The sequence below is a fragment of the Oncorhynchus mykiss genome, chromosome 16 (genome assembly GCF_013265735.2).
Source record: "Oncorhynchus mykiss isolate Arlee chromosome 16, USDA_OmykA_1.1, whole genome shotgun sequence".
NCBI classification, from domain to species: Eukaryota; Metazoa; Chordata; class Actinopteri; order Salmoniformes; family Salmonidae; genus Oncorhynchus; species Oncorhynchus mykiss.
The window spans coordinates 72,595,333-72,611,699 of record NC_048580.1 but is presented as its reverse complement, the minus strand read 5'-3'; the positions used below and the strand labels follow the sequence as shown (position 1 = coordinate 72,611,699).

Genomic DNA, 16,367 nt, shown 5'->3' with positions numbered 1-16,367 from the left:
TCATTACCTTCACAGTGAGACAGAAACCCCCAGTGGGGGGAACAAACACACAACTACACACACATTCACCGAGAGACACTTTCCATACATTATATACACATTATTGTGAAGGTCATCCTCTGAAGATTTTACCTGTGAAAGTATCTGTAACAGTGGTTTCTACATCTGTCTCAATCAGAGATTGTATCACGCTGTAAATGGGTCCGTAAAACTCTTAATTCTTAAATTCCTATCAATTGTTCTAAGAATATAATTTGTCCATAAGTAGTTAGTTCATAATTAGTTCTTAATATAGGCCAATGATAACACCCTCTGATTTCATGACCTTCAGTGTACGATTTCTCCATCAAGAAAATCCCTGCTATTAATCTCCTCAATCAATGACTATGTTATATTCTTCTGGTATAGTCTTTCAGGGATGATAGAGCCATTTTTTTGTGCTTAACAAATTATTTGAGGGAATTATTATTTTTTTTTTTACAAATTAAATTGTAAATTAAATTGTAAATTGTAAGTGATTTTGACCATCAACACAGTTTAATGACAGTAATAGAAATTTGAACAAAATGTCCTATGGTGGGCTCACAGTGGTCATGACGCTATCAAACTGTACCAGAAGTGAGATGGGTCAAATCCAGTTCTCATTGGGCACAGAAGCAGTCCCTTGTCACCATTGGATGAAAGACTCCCACTACCCGGCCCCTCGTTCAGGTGACTTATCCAACAAACCGCCCACTTCGGATGCTGAGCTTGTGACTTGGCAACCGACTGGTTAACCGGCCGAAGACCGAAGTCACGACGGCAAGAAAAATAGAGTTCTCATTCAACACTGCCCACACACTGTCTATAATAGTCAGGCTAGTGCTACAAGGTCCGTCTTTACATTTTGCGGTTGACAGCAGGCCGTTTCGGTTCGGAAATTACAAACACGAAACAGAAAAGCTCACAGGACAAGGAGACGAGAGAGGTGCGTGACAGCAGAGAGAGAGAGAGATCCTAGCCTACACAGTTGCTACTAAGTCTGACATCATCACAATTATATCCCAAGAGGTCGGAATCACTTGAATGCGAAGATGACAGACGCGGTCGTGGACGGTAAATTGGAGGCGGTGAAACAGGCTACTAAATATGTCAAAGAGACCGAGAACGTCGCGGAAAAATATTCTGCGATGACCGTTAGCAAGAACAGCGACATGAACATGAACGTGGGTGAATTGCAGTCCGCAGCGTTTACTGCTGTGCCAACTCTCAAACCCATCAAGAAGGTAAGAAGCAAAGCACAGTCATCATCACCATCAGCATCATCATCACCATTCACTACCGTAGGCCTAGGATACTGTTGTGGAAACTGCATATTATATACGGGATGGAGCGATGGGTGCAGGATCTGCCTGCAATAGCATACTCACGAGAAGAAACATCCTATTGCATGTCTGACCTTCTAAAATATAACATTTCAATCATACCAAATATGTGTTAAACCTCATGTTACGCAATGATAAAGGTTTGATTTATTTATTGAGAAATTCTAAATTTAGAGCAGGACCTTTTATTCTTATAATATACAGGTAACTGTCAAAATAAAGGAAACGTGTCTTAATGGGGCGCTGGGCCATAACGAGCCAGAAGCACCTTCACAATGCTCGTTGGAATATATTCTACAAGTGTAACTGGCCAAATAAAGAACGTGTCTTAATGGGGCGCTGGGCCATAACGAGCCAGAAGCACCTTCACAATGCTCGTTGGAATATATTCTACAAGTGTAACTGGCCAAATAAAGAACGTGTCTTAATGGGGCGCTGGGCCATAACGAGCCAGAAGCACCTTCACAATGCTCGTTGGAATATATTCTACAAGTGTAACTGGCCAAATAAAGAACGTGTCTTAATGGGGCGCTGGGCCATAACGAGCCAGAAGCACCTTCACAATGCTCGTTGGAATATATTCTACAAGTTTAACTGGCCAAATAATGTAAACACTTGAGTAAATGAGGAGGAATACAAAGTATATTGAAGGCAGGTGCTTCCACACAGGTGTTGTTCCTGAGTTAATTAAGCAATTAACATCCCATCATGCTTAAGCCGGGTGTACATTACACGATTTTGGCCCCGATCTAGCTCTTTCAGACAAGTTTTTGAGATCGGAAACTAAAATCCCCATGCGCAGCCGTCATCGACGCTCGTTTAATGTGAGCGGTTCAAGAGACGCAATCAGGGGGGCTACCGATCTCGTCTTTGAGCAGTCCCAGACGTCCCGATATTTTCAAAACATTTTTTGATTTTATTCGCGCAGAATCTGCAGTGCTCTTGTAATGTGAGATGTCTAATGACACATTTTGAGAACGGAGATCAGCAATAGACAATAAGGGCTCGCCAAATAAGCCAGTGAGATGCTGATGTTGTTTCGCGTCACCCAGAATGTGAAGACTTTCAAGCTATTAGTTTACGTTTGTACTTGCCTGTACAAGTCGTTACAGCTCTGAAGTTCACAAGCAATGTTATTCAATTCAAAATGTTGGCTAGATATTTTAACTCTGTATGGGAAGTGTGAATGTCTGACGGAAAACGTTGATGAGGCTGCTTTAGGCCAGCTCCCTTTGTTATAACGGCGTTAAATGTAATCAATCACATGATTGTTTTCGTTAGACAACGTTGTATCGAGAGAATCCTCAAGACCAAGTGAAGAACCTTGTAATGTGTGGCCCCTGTCTGTGCCACATCGTTTAAGCCTGGGGGACATCATGACTTTCAAAATCCTAACATCGCTGAGCCTCTCACATTGAACGACCGCCTTTCTTTCCTGTAGTTTTTTCTCTTCGTGTTCCCAACGTAGTGTTGCGCACACCAAACGATATGGCACAGATGGTGGTCACAACCCTTACAACCCCACAACCCTTAAAATATTGCAGTTAAAGTGCAGTATATCTGCAGTATGATGTAAACACTGCGTCCAAAATGACACTTGTTTTACTGAAGTAATTCTGCAGTGGTTCTGCAGTTACAGTGCAGTATAACTGCAGTTACAGTACAGTATAACTGCAGTTACAGTACAGTATAACTGCAGTTACAGTGCAGTATAACTGCAGTTACAGTGCAGTATAACTGCATTTACAGTGCAGTATAACTGCAGTTACAGTGCAGTATAACTGCAGTTACAGTACAGTATAACTGCAGTTACAGTGCAGTATAACTGCAGTTACAGTGCAGTATAACTGCAGTTACAGTACAGTATAACTGCAGTTACAGTGCAGTATAACTGCAGTTACAGTGCAGTATAACTGCAGTTACAGTACAGTATAACTGCAGTTACAGTACAGTATAACTGCAGTTACAGTACAGTATAACTGCAGTTACAGTGCAGTATAACTGCAGTTACAGTGCAGTATAACTGCAGTTACAGTACAGTATAACTGCAGTTACAGTGCAGTATAACTGCAGTTACAGTGCAGTATAACTGCAGTTACAGTACAGTATAACTGCAGTTACAGTACAGTATAACTGCAGTTACAGTGCAGTATAACTGCAGTTACAGTGCAGTATAACTGCAGTTACAGTGCAGTATAACTGCAGTTACAGTACAGTATAACTGCAGTTACAGTACAGTATAACTGCAGTTACAGTGCAGTATAACTGCAGTTACAGTGCAGTATAACTGCAGTTACAGTGCAGTATAACTGCAGTTACAGTGCAGTATAACTGCAGTTACAGTACAGTATAACTGCAGTTACAGTACAGTATAACTGCAGTTACAGTGCAGTATAACTGCAGTTACAGTACAGTATAACTGCAGTTACAGTGCAGTATAACTGCAGTTACAGTACAGTATAACTGCAGTTACAGTACAGTATAACTGCAGTTACAGTACAGTATACACGGCCGCTATTCGGCAATAATCTGCGTCCAAAGTAACACAGTCGACTGCATTTACTGCACTTTTACAGCAGTTTCAAAACATCAGTCTTTTTTTGTTTGTAAGGGACACTACAAGATTATTCAATGTGATTATATTTAAAGTAGCTACGAGCTGTGACTCAAAAGAAGACTCGTGAACGTTAAATCAGACATTCACGCTTGCCATACAGAGTTGAAGTATCTAGCCAACATTTTGAATGGAAAAACATTGCTTGTGAACTTCAGAGCTGTAACTACCTGACACCTTGGCTTTGGTTAAAGGTAAGTACAAGGTCATACTACAGTAGTAGTAGTCATCCCTCCTGCTAGAGTCAACACATTCTGGGTGATGCGAAACAACGTCATCATCTCGCTGGTTTCTTCTCTGGGGAGCTCTCATTGGCTATTGCTGATCGCTGTTCTTTAAACTTGTCGTTGCGCGTCTCACACTACAAGAGCGTTGCAGATTTTGTGCTGAGAAAATATCGGGACATCTGGGACTGCTCAAAGATGAGATCGGTAGTCCTCAGATTGCGTGTTTGATCCGCTCAAATTAAACGAGCGTCGGTGACTGCCGTGCGCCCAGAGTCGGCAATGGCATGGGGATTTTTTTCTCCGATCTCAAAAACTTGTCTGGGACTCTTTATTGGTGTGCGTACCACTACACTTGCAAGACAACAACAAAAAACGACTGGAAATAAGGTAGTTTAATGTGAGAGGCTCAGCGAGAACCAGTTTGGATTTTGAACGTAGTGTAATACACACCCAGCCTTAGGGTCATAAATGCTGGGCAGGCCATTATTTTGGCTACCATTTGGAAAGGTGGATACCTGGTCAGTTGTACAACTGAATGCCCTCAACTGAAATGTGTCTTCCGCTTTTAGCCCAACCCCTCTGAATCAGAGAGGTGCGGGGGCTGCCTTAATCGACATCCACGTCTTCGGCGCCATTGCTATAGGATGAATTAAATAATACATTAATTCATATTGTCGCGTACTCCCTGGTAGACCTGACAATATGTGGATTGAGCAGGCCAGAGCCTCAGCCATATTCACAAAGCAACTCAGAGTGCTGATATCAGATACGTTTTCCCTTTAAGATAATAATTAATAAGGTTATATGTGCAGCCGGGATCTGATCCTAGATCAGCACTCCTACTCTGAGAAACGCTGTGATTACGGGTCTTGGTGTTTAAACAGTGGAGGAATGTGGTCTGAGTCTTAGGAAAATAAATCTGTGTTATGAATTCATGTGAGAGGCTGTGAGCCAGGGCTCCTGACTGTTGTCAAGCTGTGCCACATGTAATGGTGTTAAAGTCTTGAGTAAGAAGATGAATTTACAGGGTTAAAATAGTGAAGAAGATTATGTAAACACTAAACATAGATTTTGTAAACACTAAACATAGATTTTGTAAACACTGAACATAGATAAATCTAAAAAGTATTTACCAAAAATATGCTTTTCTGTTGCATGAGTGGGAAGCGGTATTTGGGGAAAATACATAGCTTTATTATGGTTTTCTAAAACCAAACAAACACATTTCAAATGGAAGAGATTTATTTACCCCAAGTCTCAACCAGGACCTCTCTCCATACCAAATGGCTGCACGCTGGACAGTTATGCAAGTTGGGAGTGTAGTTATCGGCCTGAGAGTGTGTCATCAAGGCTGTTATCAAGGCAAAGGGTGGCTACTTTGAAGAATCTCAAATATATATTGATTTGTTTAACACTTTTTTTTGGTTACTACATGATCCCATATGTGTTATTTCATAGTTTTGATGTCTTCACTATTATTCTACAGTGTAGAAAACAGTAAAAATAAAGAACAACCCTTAAATGAGTAGGTGTTTCCAAACGTTTGACTGGCTGTGCCTGCCCTGTGTGTGTGTGGGTGGGTGGGTGCCTACTTCCTCCTCTTCAATCTACCCACTAGTAACACAACAGTACACCTCCTGGGAGGAATGTGGCTGAGAATGGAGTCATCATTACGATACATTTATAACAGTGTTTACCTTTGATGTTATCACTTAGGTAATAGGAAGTCATATCACTTAGGTAATAGGCAGTCATATCACTTAGGTAATAGGCAGTCATAACACTTAGGTAATAGGCAGTCATATCACTTAGGTAATAGGCAGTCATATCACTTAGGTAATAGGAAGTCATATCACTTAGGTAATAGGCAGTCATATCACTTAGGTAATAGGTAGTCATATCACTTAGGTAATAGGCAGTCATATCACTTAGGTAATAGGCAGTCATATCACTTAGGTAATAGGCAGTCATATCACTTAGGTAATAGGCAGTCATATCACTTAGGTAATAGGCAGTCATATCACTTAGGTAATAGGCAGTCATATCACTTAGGTAATAGGCAGTCATAACACTTAGGTAATAGGCAGTCATAACACTTAGGTAATAGGCAGTCATATCACTTAGGTAATAGGCAGTCATATCACTTAGGTAATAGGCAGTCATAACACTTAGGTAATAGGCAGTCATAACACTTAGGTAATAGGCAGTCATATCACTTAGGTAATAGGCAGTCATATCACTTAGGTAATAGGCAGTCATGAAAGACTACCTCTTAGGAAAAACAATGTTCTACATTAGTCAAACATTCAAAGCCATTTTATTTTGTGATAGCATTTTATGGCATACTTTGTTTACGTCAAGGTCAAGCTCAGATATTCATTTTAATATACACTGCATGTTTGAGATAGAAGATAAGCTATTAGCAAATAGCTATAGAACGAACTTGAATGCTTACTTACTATCTAGGCTTTATCTCTGTTGATCTTATGACAGAAACTGTTCTGGTGCCTCATGGATCTAAATTCAACACTAAAATCAAACAGCAACTCTGATAACATTGTTTAATCTGGAACAGTAAGTACCTTCTCTATTTCTGACATTACCAGCAGTACTGAGTCATGCTGCAGTGTTGTGCTCACAGTGTTTGACTATCAGTCAAATCAAATCAAAAATAATATTAAATGCTTACTTACAAGCCCTTAATGCAGGGAAACTCAAATCAGTTTTACTTCATTTCTATCATCATGTTAAATGTGCAACCAGAGGAGAAAAAAACTCTAGACCACCTTTACTCCACACACACAGATGCGTAAACATCTCTCCTTCGCCCTCCATTTGGCAAATCTGACCATATTTCTATCTTCCTGATTCCTGCTTACAATCAAAAAAATCACAACAGGAAGCACAAGTGACTCGGCCTATAAAAAAGTGGTCAGATGAAGCAGATGCTAAACTACAGGACTGTTTCGCTATCACAGACTGGAACATGTTCCGGCATTCTTCCGATGACATTGAGGAGTACACCACATTAGTCACTGGCTTTATCAATAAGTGCATCGATGACGTCGTCCCCACAGTGACTGTACTTACATACCCCAACCAGAAGCCATGGATTACAGGCAACATTAGCACTGAACTAAAGGGTAGAGCTGCCGCTTTCAAGAAGCGGGATTCTAACCCGGAAGGTTGTAAGAAATCCCGCTATGCTCTCTGACGAACCATGAACAGGCAAAGCATCAATACAGGACTAAGATCGAATCGCACTACACCGGCTCCGACGCTCGTCGGATGCGTCAGGGCTTGCAACTGTTACAGACTATAAAGGGAAGCACAGCTGAGACCTGCCCAGTGACACAAGCCTATCAGACAAGCTAAATCACTTCTATGCTCGCTTCGAGACAAGTAACACTGAAACATGCATGAGAGCATAAGCTGTTCCGGACGTTTGTGTGATCACGCTCTCCGCAGCCGTCATGGCTCACATCAACACCATTATCCCAGAAACCCTTGACCCACTCCAATTTGCATACCGCACCAACAGATCCACAGATGATGCAATCTTTATTGCACTCCACACTGCCCTTTCCCACCTGGACAAAATAAACACTTATGTGAGAATGCTATTCATTGACTACAGCTCAGCGTTCAACACCATAGTGCCCTCAAAGCTCATCACTAAGCTAAGGACCCTGGTACTAAACACCTCCCTCTGCAACTGGATCCTGGATTTCCTGACGGGCCGCCCCCAGGTGGTAAGGGTAGGGTAATAACACATCCGCCATGCTCATCCTCAAAACGGGAGCCACTCAGGGGTGCGTGCTCAGTCCCCTCCTGTACTCCCTGTTCACTCATGACTGCACGGCCAGGCACAACTCCAACACCATCATTAAGTTTTCCGATAACACAACATTGGTAGGCCTGATCATCGACAACGACCTGACCGTGTGGTGCAAGGACAACTACCTCTCCCTCAACATGATCAAGACAAAGGAGATGATTGTGGACTACAGGAAAAGGAGGACCGAGCACGCCCCCATGCTCATTGACGGGGCTGTAGTGGAGCAGGTTGAGAGCTTCAAGTTCCTTGGCGTTCACGTCACCAACAAACTAACATGGTCCAAGCACCCCAAGACAGCTGTGAAGATGGCACGAGAACCTATTCCTCCCCAGGAGACTGAAAATATTTGGCATGGCTCCTTAGATCCTCAAAAGGTTTTACAGCTGCACCATCGAGAGCATCCTGACTGGTTGCATTACTGCCTGGTATGGCAACTACTCGGCGTCCGACCACAAGGCACCTCAGAGGGTAGTGCGTACGTCCCAGTACATCACCGGGGCCAAGCTTCCTGCCATCCAGGACCTCTATACCAGGCAGTGTGACTATGACTTGGGTGGCTGGAGTCTTTGATCATTTTTAGGACCGCCTGGTATAAAGGTCCTGGATGCGAAGGTTCACCTTTCAACATGACAATGACCCTAAGCACACAACCAAAACAACGCAAGAGTGGCTTCGGGACAATCTCTTAATGTCCTCGAGTGGCCCAGCCAGAGCCCAGACTTGAACCCGATCTGTTACGGTGCGTGAATGAGGACCCAAAAGCGAATTAACTTAAACAGAGCATCTTTAATTACCAAACGTAGGTAGGCTCAGACGGACCGGCAGATTCCGACAGGACAAGACAAGGTTACAGCAAACATGACGACAGTCTGGTTCAGGCATGAAACACAACAAACAAGAATCCGACAAGGACAGGAGCAGAAACAGAGAGAGATATAGGGACCTAATCAGAGGTAAAAAGGGAACAGGTGGGAAAAGGGGTGACGAGGTGGTTAGGAGGAGACAAGGCACAGCTGGGGGAAAGAGGGGGAGAAAAGGTAACCTAACAACGACCAGCAGAGGGAGACAGGGTGAAGGGAAAGGACAGAGACAAGACACAACATGACAGTACATGACAGTACCCCCCCACTCACCGAGCGCCTCCTGGCGCACTCGAGGAGGAAACCTGGCGGCAACGGAGGAAATCCTCGATCAGCGCACGGTCCAGCACGTCCCGAGAGGGAACCCAACTCCTCTCCTCAGGACCCTCCCAATCAACGAGGTACTGGTGACCACGGCCCCAAGGACGCATGTCCAAAATCCTGCGGACCCTGTAGATGGGTGCGCCCTCGACAAGGATGGGGGGGGGGGGGGGAAGACGAGCGGGGGCGCGAAGAACGGGCTTAATACAGGAGACATGGAAGACCGGGTGGACGCGACGAAGGTATCGCGGGAGAAGAAGTCGAACTGCGACAGGATTAATGACCCGAGAAATGCGGAACGGACCAATGAACCGCGGGGTCAACTTGCGAGAAGCCGTCTTAAGGGGAAGGTTCTGAGTGGAGAGCCAAACTCTCTGACCGCGACAATATCTAGGACTCTTAGTTCTACGCTTATTAGCAGCCCTCACAGTCTGCGTCCTATAACGGCAAAGTGCAGACCTGACCCTCTTCCAGGTGCGCTCGCAACGTTGGACAAAAGCCTGGGCAGAGGGGACGCTGGACTCGGCGAACTGAGATGAGAACAGCGGAGGCTGGTACCCGAGGCTACTCTGAAAAGGAGATAGCCCGGTCGCAGACGAAGGAAGCGAGTTGTGGGCGTATTCTGCCCAGGGGAGCTGCTCTGACCAAGACGCAGGGTTGCGAAAAGAAAGACTGCGTAAGATGCGACCAATAGTCTGATTGGCCCGTTCTGCTTGACCGTTAGACTGGGGGTGAAAGCCGGAAGAGAGACTGACGGAAGCCCCAATCAAACGGCAAAACTCCCTCCAAAATTGAGACGTGAATTGCGGACCTCTGTCCGAAACGACGTCTGACGGAAGGCCATGAATTCTGAAAACATTCTCGATGATGATTTGTGCCGTCTCTTTAGCAGAAGGAAGCTTAGCAAGGGGAATGAAATGAGCAGCCTTAGAGAACCTATCGACAACCGTAAGAATAACAGTCTTCCCCACTGACGAAGGCAGTCCGGTGACAAAATCTAAGGCGATGTGAGACCACGGTCGAGAGGGAATGGGAAGCGGCCTGAGACGGCCGGCAGGAGGGGAGTTACCGGACTTAGTCTGCGCGCAGACCGAACAAGCAGCCACGAAACGACGCGTGTCATGCTCCCGGGTGGGCCACCAAAAACGCTGGCGAATGGAAGCAAGCGTACCCCGAACGCCAGGGTGGCCGGCTAACTTGGCAGAGTGAGCCCACTGAAGAACGGCCAGACGAGTAGGAACGGGAACGAAAAGAAGGTTCCTAGGACAAGCGCGCGGCGACGGAGTGTGAGTGAGCGCTTGCTTTACCTGCCTCTCAATTCCCCAGACAGTCAACCCGACAACACGCCCCTCAGGGAGAATCCCCTCGGGGTCAGTGGAGGCTACTGAAGAACTGAAGAGACGAGACAAAGCATCAGGCTTGGTGTTCTTAGAGCCCGGACGATAAGAAATCACGAACTCGAAACGAGCGAAAAACAGCGCCCAACGCGCCTGACGCGCATTAAGTCGTTTGGCAGAACGGATGTACTCAAGGTTCCTATGGTCAGTCCAAACGACAAAAGGAACGGTCGCCCCCTCCAACCACTGTCGCCATTCGCCTAGGGCTAACCGGATGGCGAGCAGTTCGCGGTTACCCACATCATAGTTACGTTCCGACGGCGACAGGCGATGAGAAAAATACGCGCATGGGTGGACCTTGTCGTCAGAGAGGGAGCGCTGAGAAAGAATGGCTCCCACGCCCACCTCTGACGCGTCAACCTCGACAACGAACTGTCTAGAGACGTCAGGTGTAACAAGGATAGGAGCGGATGTAAAACGATTCTTGAGGAGATCAAAAGCTCCCTGGGCGGAAACGGACCACTTAAAGCACGTCTTGACAGAAGTAAGGGCTGTGAGAGGAGCTGCCACCTGACCGAAATTACGGATGAAACGACGATAGAAATTCGCGAAGCCGAGAAAGCGCTGCAGCTCGACGCGTGACTTAGGGACGGGCCAATCAATGACAGCTTGGACCTTAGCGGGATCCATCTTAATGCCTTCAGCGGAAATAACAGAACCGAGAAATGTGACGGAGGAGGCATGAAAAGTGCACTTCTCAGCCTTCACAAAAAGACAATTCTCTAAAAGGCGCTGGAGGACACGTCGAACGTGCTGAACATGAATCTGGAGTGACGGTGAAAAAATCAGGATATCGTCAAGGTAAACGAAAACAAAGATGTTCAGCATGTCTCTCAGGACATCATTGACTAATGCCTGAAAGACAGCTGGAGCGTTAGCGAGGCCGAAAGGAAGAACCCGGTATTCAAAGTGCCCTAACGGAGTGTTAAACGCCGTCTTCCACTCGTCCCCCTCCCTGATGCGCACGAGATGGTAAGCGTTACGAAGGTCCAACTTAGTGAAAAACCTGGCTCCCTGCAGGATCTCGAAGGCTGAAGACATAAGAGGAAGCGGATAACGATTCTTCACTGTTATGTCATTCAGCCCTCGATAATCTATGCAGGGGCGCAGAGACCCGTCCTTCTTCTTGACAAAAAAAAAACCCCGCTCCGGCGGGAGAGGAGGAGGGGACTATGGTACCGGCGTCAAGAGCTACAGACAAATAATCTTCGAGAGCCTTACGTTCGGGAGCCGACAGAGAGTATAGTCTACCCCGGGGGGGGGTGGTTCCCGGAAGGAGATCAATACTACAATCATACGACCGGTGTGGAGGAAGAGAGGTGGCCCTGGACCGACTGAACACCGTGCGCAGATCGTGATATTCCTCCGGCACCCCTGTCAAATCACCAGGCTCCTCCTGTGAAGAAGAGACAGAGGAAACAGGAGGGATAGCAGACATTAAACATTTCACATGACAAGAGACGTTCCAGGAGAGGATAGAATTACTAGACCAATTAATGGAAGGATTATGACAAACTAGCCAGGGATGGCCCAAAACAACAGGTGTAAAAGGTGAACGAAAAATTAAAAAAGAAATGGTTTCACTATGATTACCAGAAACAGTGAGGGTTAAAGGTAGCGTCTCACGCTGAATCCTGGGGAGAGGACTACCATCCAGGGCGAACAAGGCCGTGGGCTCCTTTAACTGTCTGAGAGGAATGTCATGTTCCCGAGCCCAGGTCTCGTCCATAAAACAGCCCTCCGCCCCAGAGTCTATTAAGGCACTGCAGGAAGCTGACGAACCGGTCCAGCGTAGATGGACCGACAAGGTAGTGCAGGATCTTGAAGGAGAGACAGGAGTAGTAGCGCTCACCAGTAGCCCTCCGCTTACTGATGAGCTCTGGCCTTTTACTGGACATGAAGTGACAAAATGACCAGCGGAACCGCAATAGAGACAGAGGCGGTTGGTGATTCTCCGTTCCCTCTCCTTAGTCGAGATGCGGATACCTCCCAGCTGCATGGGCTCAGCACCCGAGCCGGCAGAGGAAGATGGTAGTGATGCGGAGAGGGGGGCAACGGAGAACGCGAGCTCCTTTCCACGAGCTCGGTGACGAAGATCAACCCGTCGCTCAATGCGAATAGCGAGTTCAATCAAGGAATCCACGCTGGAAGGAACCTCCCGGGAGAGAATCTCATCCTTTACCTCTGCGCGGAGACCCTCCAGAAAACGAGCGAGCAAAGCCGGCTCGTTCCAGCCACTGGAGGCAGCAAGAGTGCGAAACTCAATAGAGTAGTCTGTTATGGATCGATTACCTTGACATAGGGAAGACAGGGCCCTGGAAGCCTCCTCCCCAAAAACAGATCGATCAAAAACCCGTATCATCTCCTCCTTAAAGTCCTGATACTGGTTAGTACACTCAGCCCTTGCCTCCCAGATTGCCGTGCCCCACTCACGAGCCCGTCCAATAAGGAGAGATATGACGTAGGCGACACGAGCAGTGCTCCTGGAGAAAGTGTAGGGCTGGAGAGAAAACACAATATCACACTGGGTGAGGAACGAGCGGCATTCAGTGGGCTCCCCAGAGTAACACGGCGGGTTATTGATTCTGGGCTCCGGAGATTCGAAAGCCCTGGAAGTGGCCGGTGGATCGAGGCGGAGATGGTGAACCTGTTCTGTGAGGTTGGAGACTTGGGTGGCCAGGGTCTCAACGGCATGTCGAGCAGCAGACAATTCCTGCTCGTGTCTGCCTAGCATCGCTCCCTGGATCCCGACGGCTGAGTGGAGAGGATCCGAAGTCGCTGGGTCCATTCTTGGTCGGATTCTTCTGTTACGGTGCGTGAATGAGGACCCAAAAGCGAATTAACTTAAACAGAGCATCTTTAATTACCAAACGTAGGTAGGCTCAGACGGACCGGCAGATTCCGACAGGACAAGACAAGGTTACAGCAAACATGACGACAGTCTGGTTCAGGCATGAAACACAACAAACAAGAATCCGACAAGGACAGGAGCAGAAACAGAGAGAGATATAGGGACCTAATCAGAGGTAAAAAGGGAACAGGTGGGAAAAGGGGTGACGAGGTGGTTAGGAGGAGACAAGGCACAGCTGGGGGAAAGAGGGGGAGAAAAGGTAACCTAACAACGACCAGCAGAGGGAGACAGGGTGAAGGGAAAGGACAGAGACAAGACACAACATGACAGTACATGACACGATCTAACATCTCTGGAGAGAACTGAAAATAGCTGTGCAGCAATGCTCCAAATCCAATCTGACAGACCTTGATAGGATCTACAGAGAAGAATGGGAGAAACACCCCAAATTCAGGTATGCCAAGCTTGTAGCGTCATACCCGCTCTTGCGTTGTGTTATTGACTTTACGTTTGTTTATGTGTAACTCTGTTGTTTGTGTCGCACTGCTGTGCTTTATCTTGGCCAGGTCGCATTTGTAAATGAGAACTTGTTCTCTATTGGCTTACCTGGTTAAATAAAGGTGTTCTCAACTGGCTTACCTGGTTAAATAAAGGTGTTCTCAACTGGCCTACCTGGTTAAATAAAGGTGTTCTCAACTGGCCTACCTGGTTAAATAAAGGTGTTCTCAACTGGCTTACCTGGTTAAATAAAGGTGTTCTCAACTGGCCTACCTGGTTAAATAAAGGTGTTCTCAACTGGCCTACCTGGTTAAATAAAGGTGTTCTCAACTAGCCTACCTGGTTAAATAAAGGTGTTCTCAACTGGCCTACCTGGTTAAATAAAGGTGTTCTCAACTGGCCTACCTGGTTAAATAAAGGTGTTCTCAACTGGCCTACCTGGTTAAATAAAGGTGAAATAAAAAAAGATTAATAAAAAAATACCAAAGAAGACTCGACACTTTTCAATTAATTTGCGAAAAATGTCTGAAAACCAGTTTTTGCTTTGTCATAATGGGGTATTGTGATGTCATAATGGGGTATTGTGATGTCATAATGGGGTATTGTGTGTAGATTGATGAGGGGGAAAAAACTATGTAATCAATTTTAGAATAAGTCTGTAACGTAACAAAATGTGGAAAATGTCAAGGGGTCTGAATACTTTTCGAATGCACCGTATGTGTGACCCGACCCTTTTTAAAATCGTAGTTGACTACCCCGGTCTATGGATTACACCTCCTGTCCTGTCCTGTCCTGTACTGTCCTGTTCTGTCAGATGGCGGTATTAGTGGTGCCACTCTAAGTGGTTTTAATGATCCTCTATACTTAGCCTGTTCTCTGCTCCTACACCTCCTATTGACAGTCACTAGGGGATCACAGAGTCCAGGGGAACCAAAAGACCTACTGAGTCACCTAAGAGACAGAAGGGAGTATTTTTAGGATGACTAGATGGGTATAGGAATGCACTGTAGGCTTGTAGCCAGCACAAACTGATCTGGAACCAGGCTAGGAGGCTCATGGAAACTAAGGTTTAATTCCACCTCAATCCCCTTTTCATTAGCTAGGAGTCCTGTCTGACTGGGAACCAACAGTAGGAAAGGAAGAGCTGTTGGCAATGGCCTCGGGTAGATTAAGTAAGGCAGGACTGAGAGTTTGGTGTGTGTGTGGTGTCTTGTGTGCAGGTGTGTTAAACATATGGTCTGCGACTCTAGCTAGCATATAGTTGCCAAGGACAAGACCAAGACACACAGAGAGACAGAGGGGGAGAGTAGAGATTGTTCAGGTTGAACAGTTTGGACACCACCACTTTCTACATAATGTCCATTAGACATGATGGTGATCTCCAATGCCTGAAACCTCCCGCTGTCTGTCTGGTCTGGTATGTTCAGTAATAATAACCCAGTAGCAACGTAACGTCAGGGACACGCAGGACCATCACTCAGACGGCGACACGCAGGACCATCACTCAGACAGCGACACGCAGGACCATCACTCAGACAGCGACGCGCAGGACCATCACTCAGACGGCGACACGCAGGACCATCACTCAGACGGCGACGCGCAGGACCATCACTCAGACGGCGACACGCAGGACCATCACTCAGACAGCGACGGACAGGACCATCACTCAGACAGCGACGGACAGGACCATCACTCAGACAGCGACGCGCAGGACCATCACTCAGACGGCGACGGACAGGACCATCACTCAGACAGAGAAACAGAGGCTGAGGGAAAGAGGCAGAGCTAGAGACTAAGAGCTGACCATGGAGAAGGACAGACAGGGAACCACGACATATAGAAAAGCACAACATGGATGTGGGCATGGGCATCGGCACGGGATGGAGCAGGCAAGTTACCTACTCTTTATGAAGTCGTTTAGCGTAATTATTCTCTATGCAGACCTGTAAACAGTGTTTATATAGTGTTTTCGTCCAGAATATGTCTCTGCTCTGTAATCGGATACCTACTATATAAGACATTTAGATATTAAGATTTTACTGAGTTACAGTTCAAGGAAATCAGTCAATTTAAATCAATTCATGATGTCCTAATCTACGGATTTCACATGACTGGGCAGGGGTAAAGCCATGGGTGGCCAACCAGGCCCACCTACTGGGGAGTCAGGCCCAGCCAATCAGAATGAGTTTTTTCCCCACAAAAGGGCTATGTGGGGCCTGCAGATGAAGAAACCGAATGTGGAGGTCCTGGGTCCTTTGCATATTCAACCCTGTCTCTAATTACAACACTGCCCCTTTAAGGCTCTCCTGGAGGATGGTTGGCCGTCCTTGGTAGCCTGTAAAATATTGCAACTTTACAATTACAATACTTTTTATGTCTTTATAAAATATGTCGAGG

At 46.2% G+C, this 16,367-nt stretch overlaps 1 protein-coding gene across 3 annotated transcripts in view; it reads left to right on the top strand.

The window, feature by feature from the left end:
- Positions 1-452: 452 nt before the first annotated feature.
- Positions 453-16,367, top strand: part of LOC110492690 (S-adenosylhomocysteine hydrolase-like protein 1) — a 70,813-nt gene continuing 54,898 nt past the window's right edge. For all 3 annotated transcript variants that reach the window (XM_036947730.1, XM_036947728.1, XM_036947729.1), the window contains exon 1: positions 453-1,265. In XM_036947730.1, coding sequence (XP_036803625.1) covers positions 1,074-1,265 — 192 coding nt within the window. In that variant the 5' untranslated portion in view covers positions 453-1,073. The remainder of the gene's footprint in view (positions 1,266-16,367) is intronic.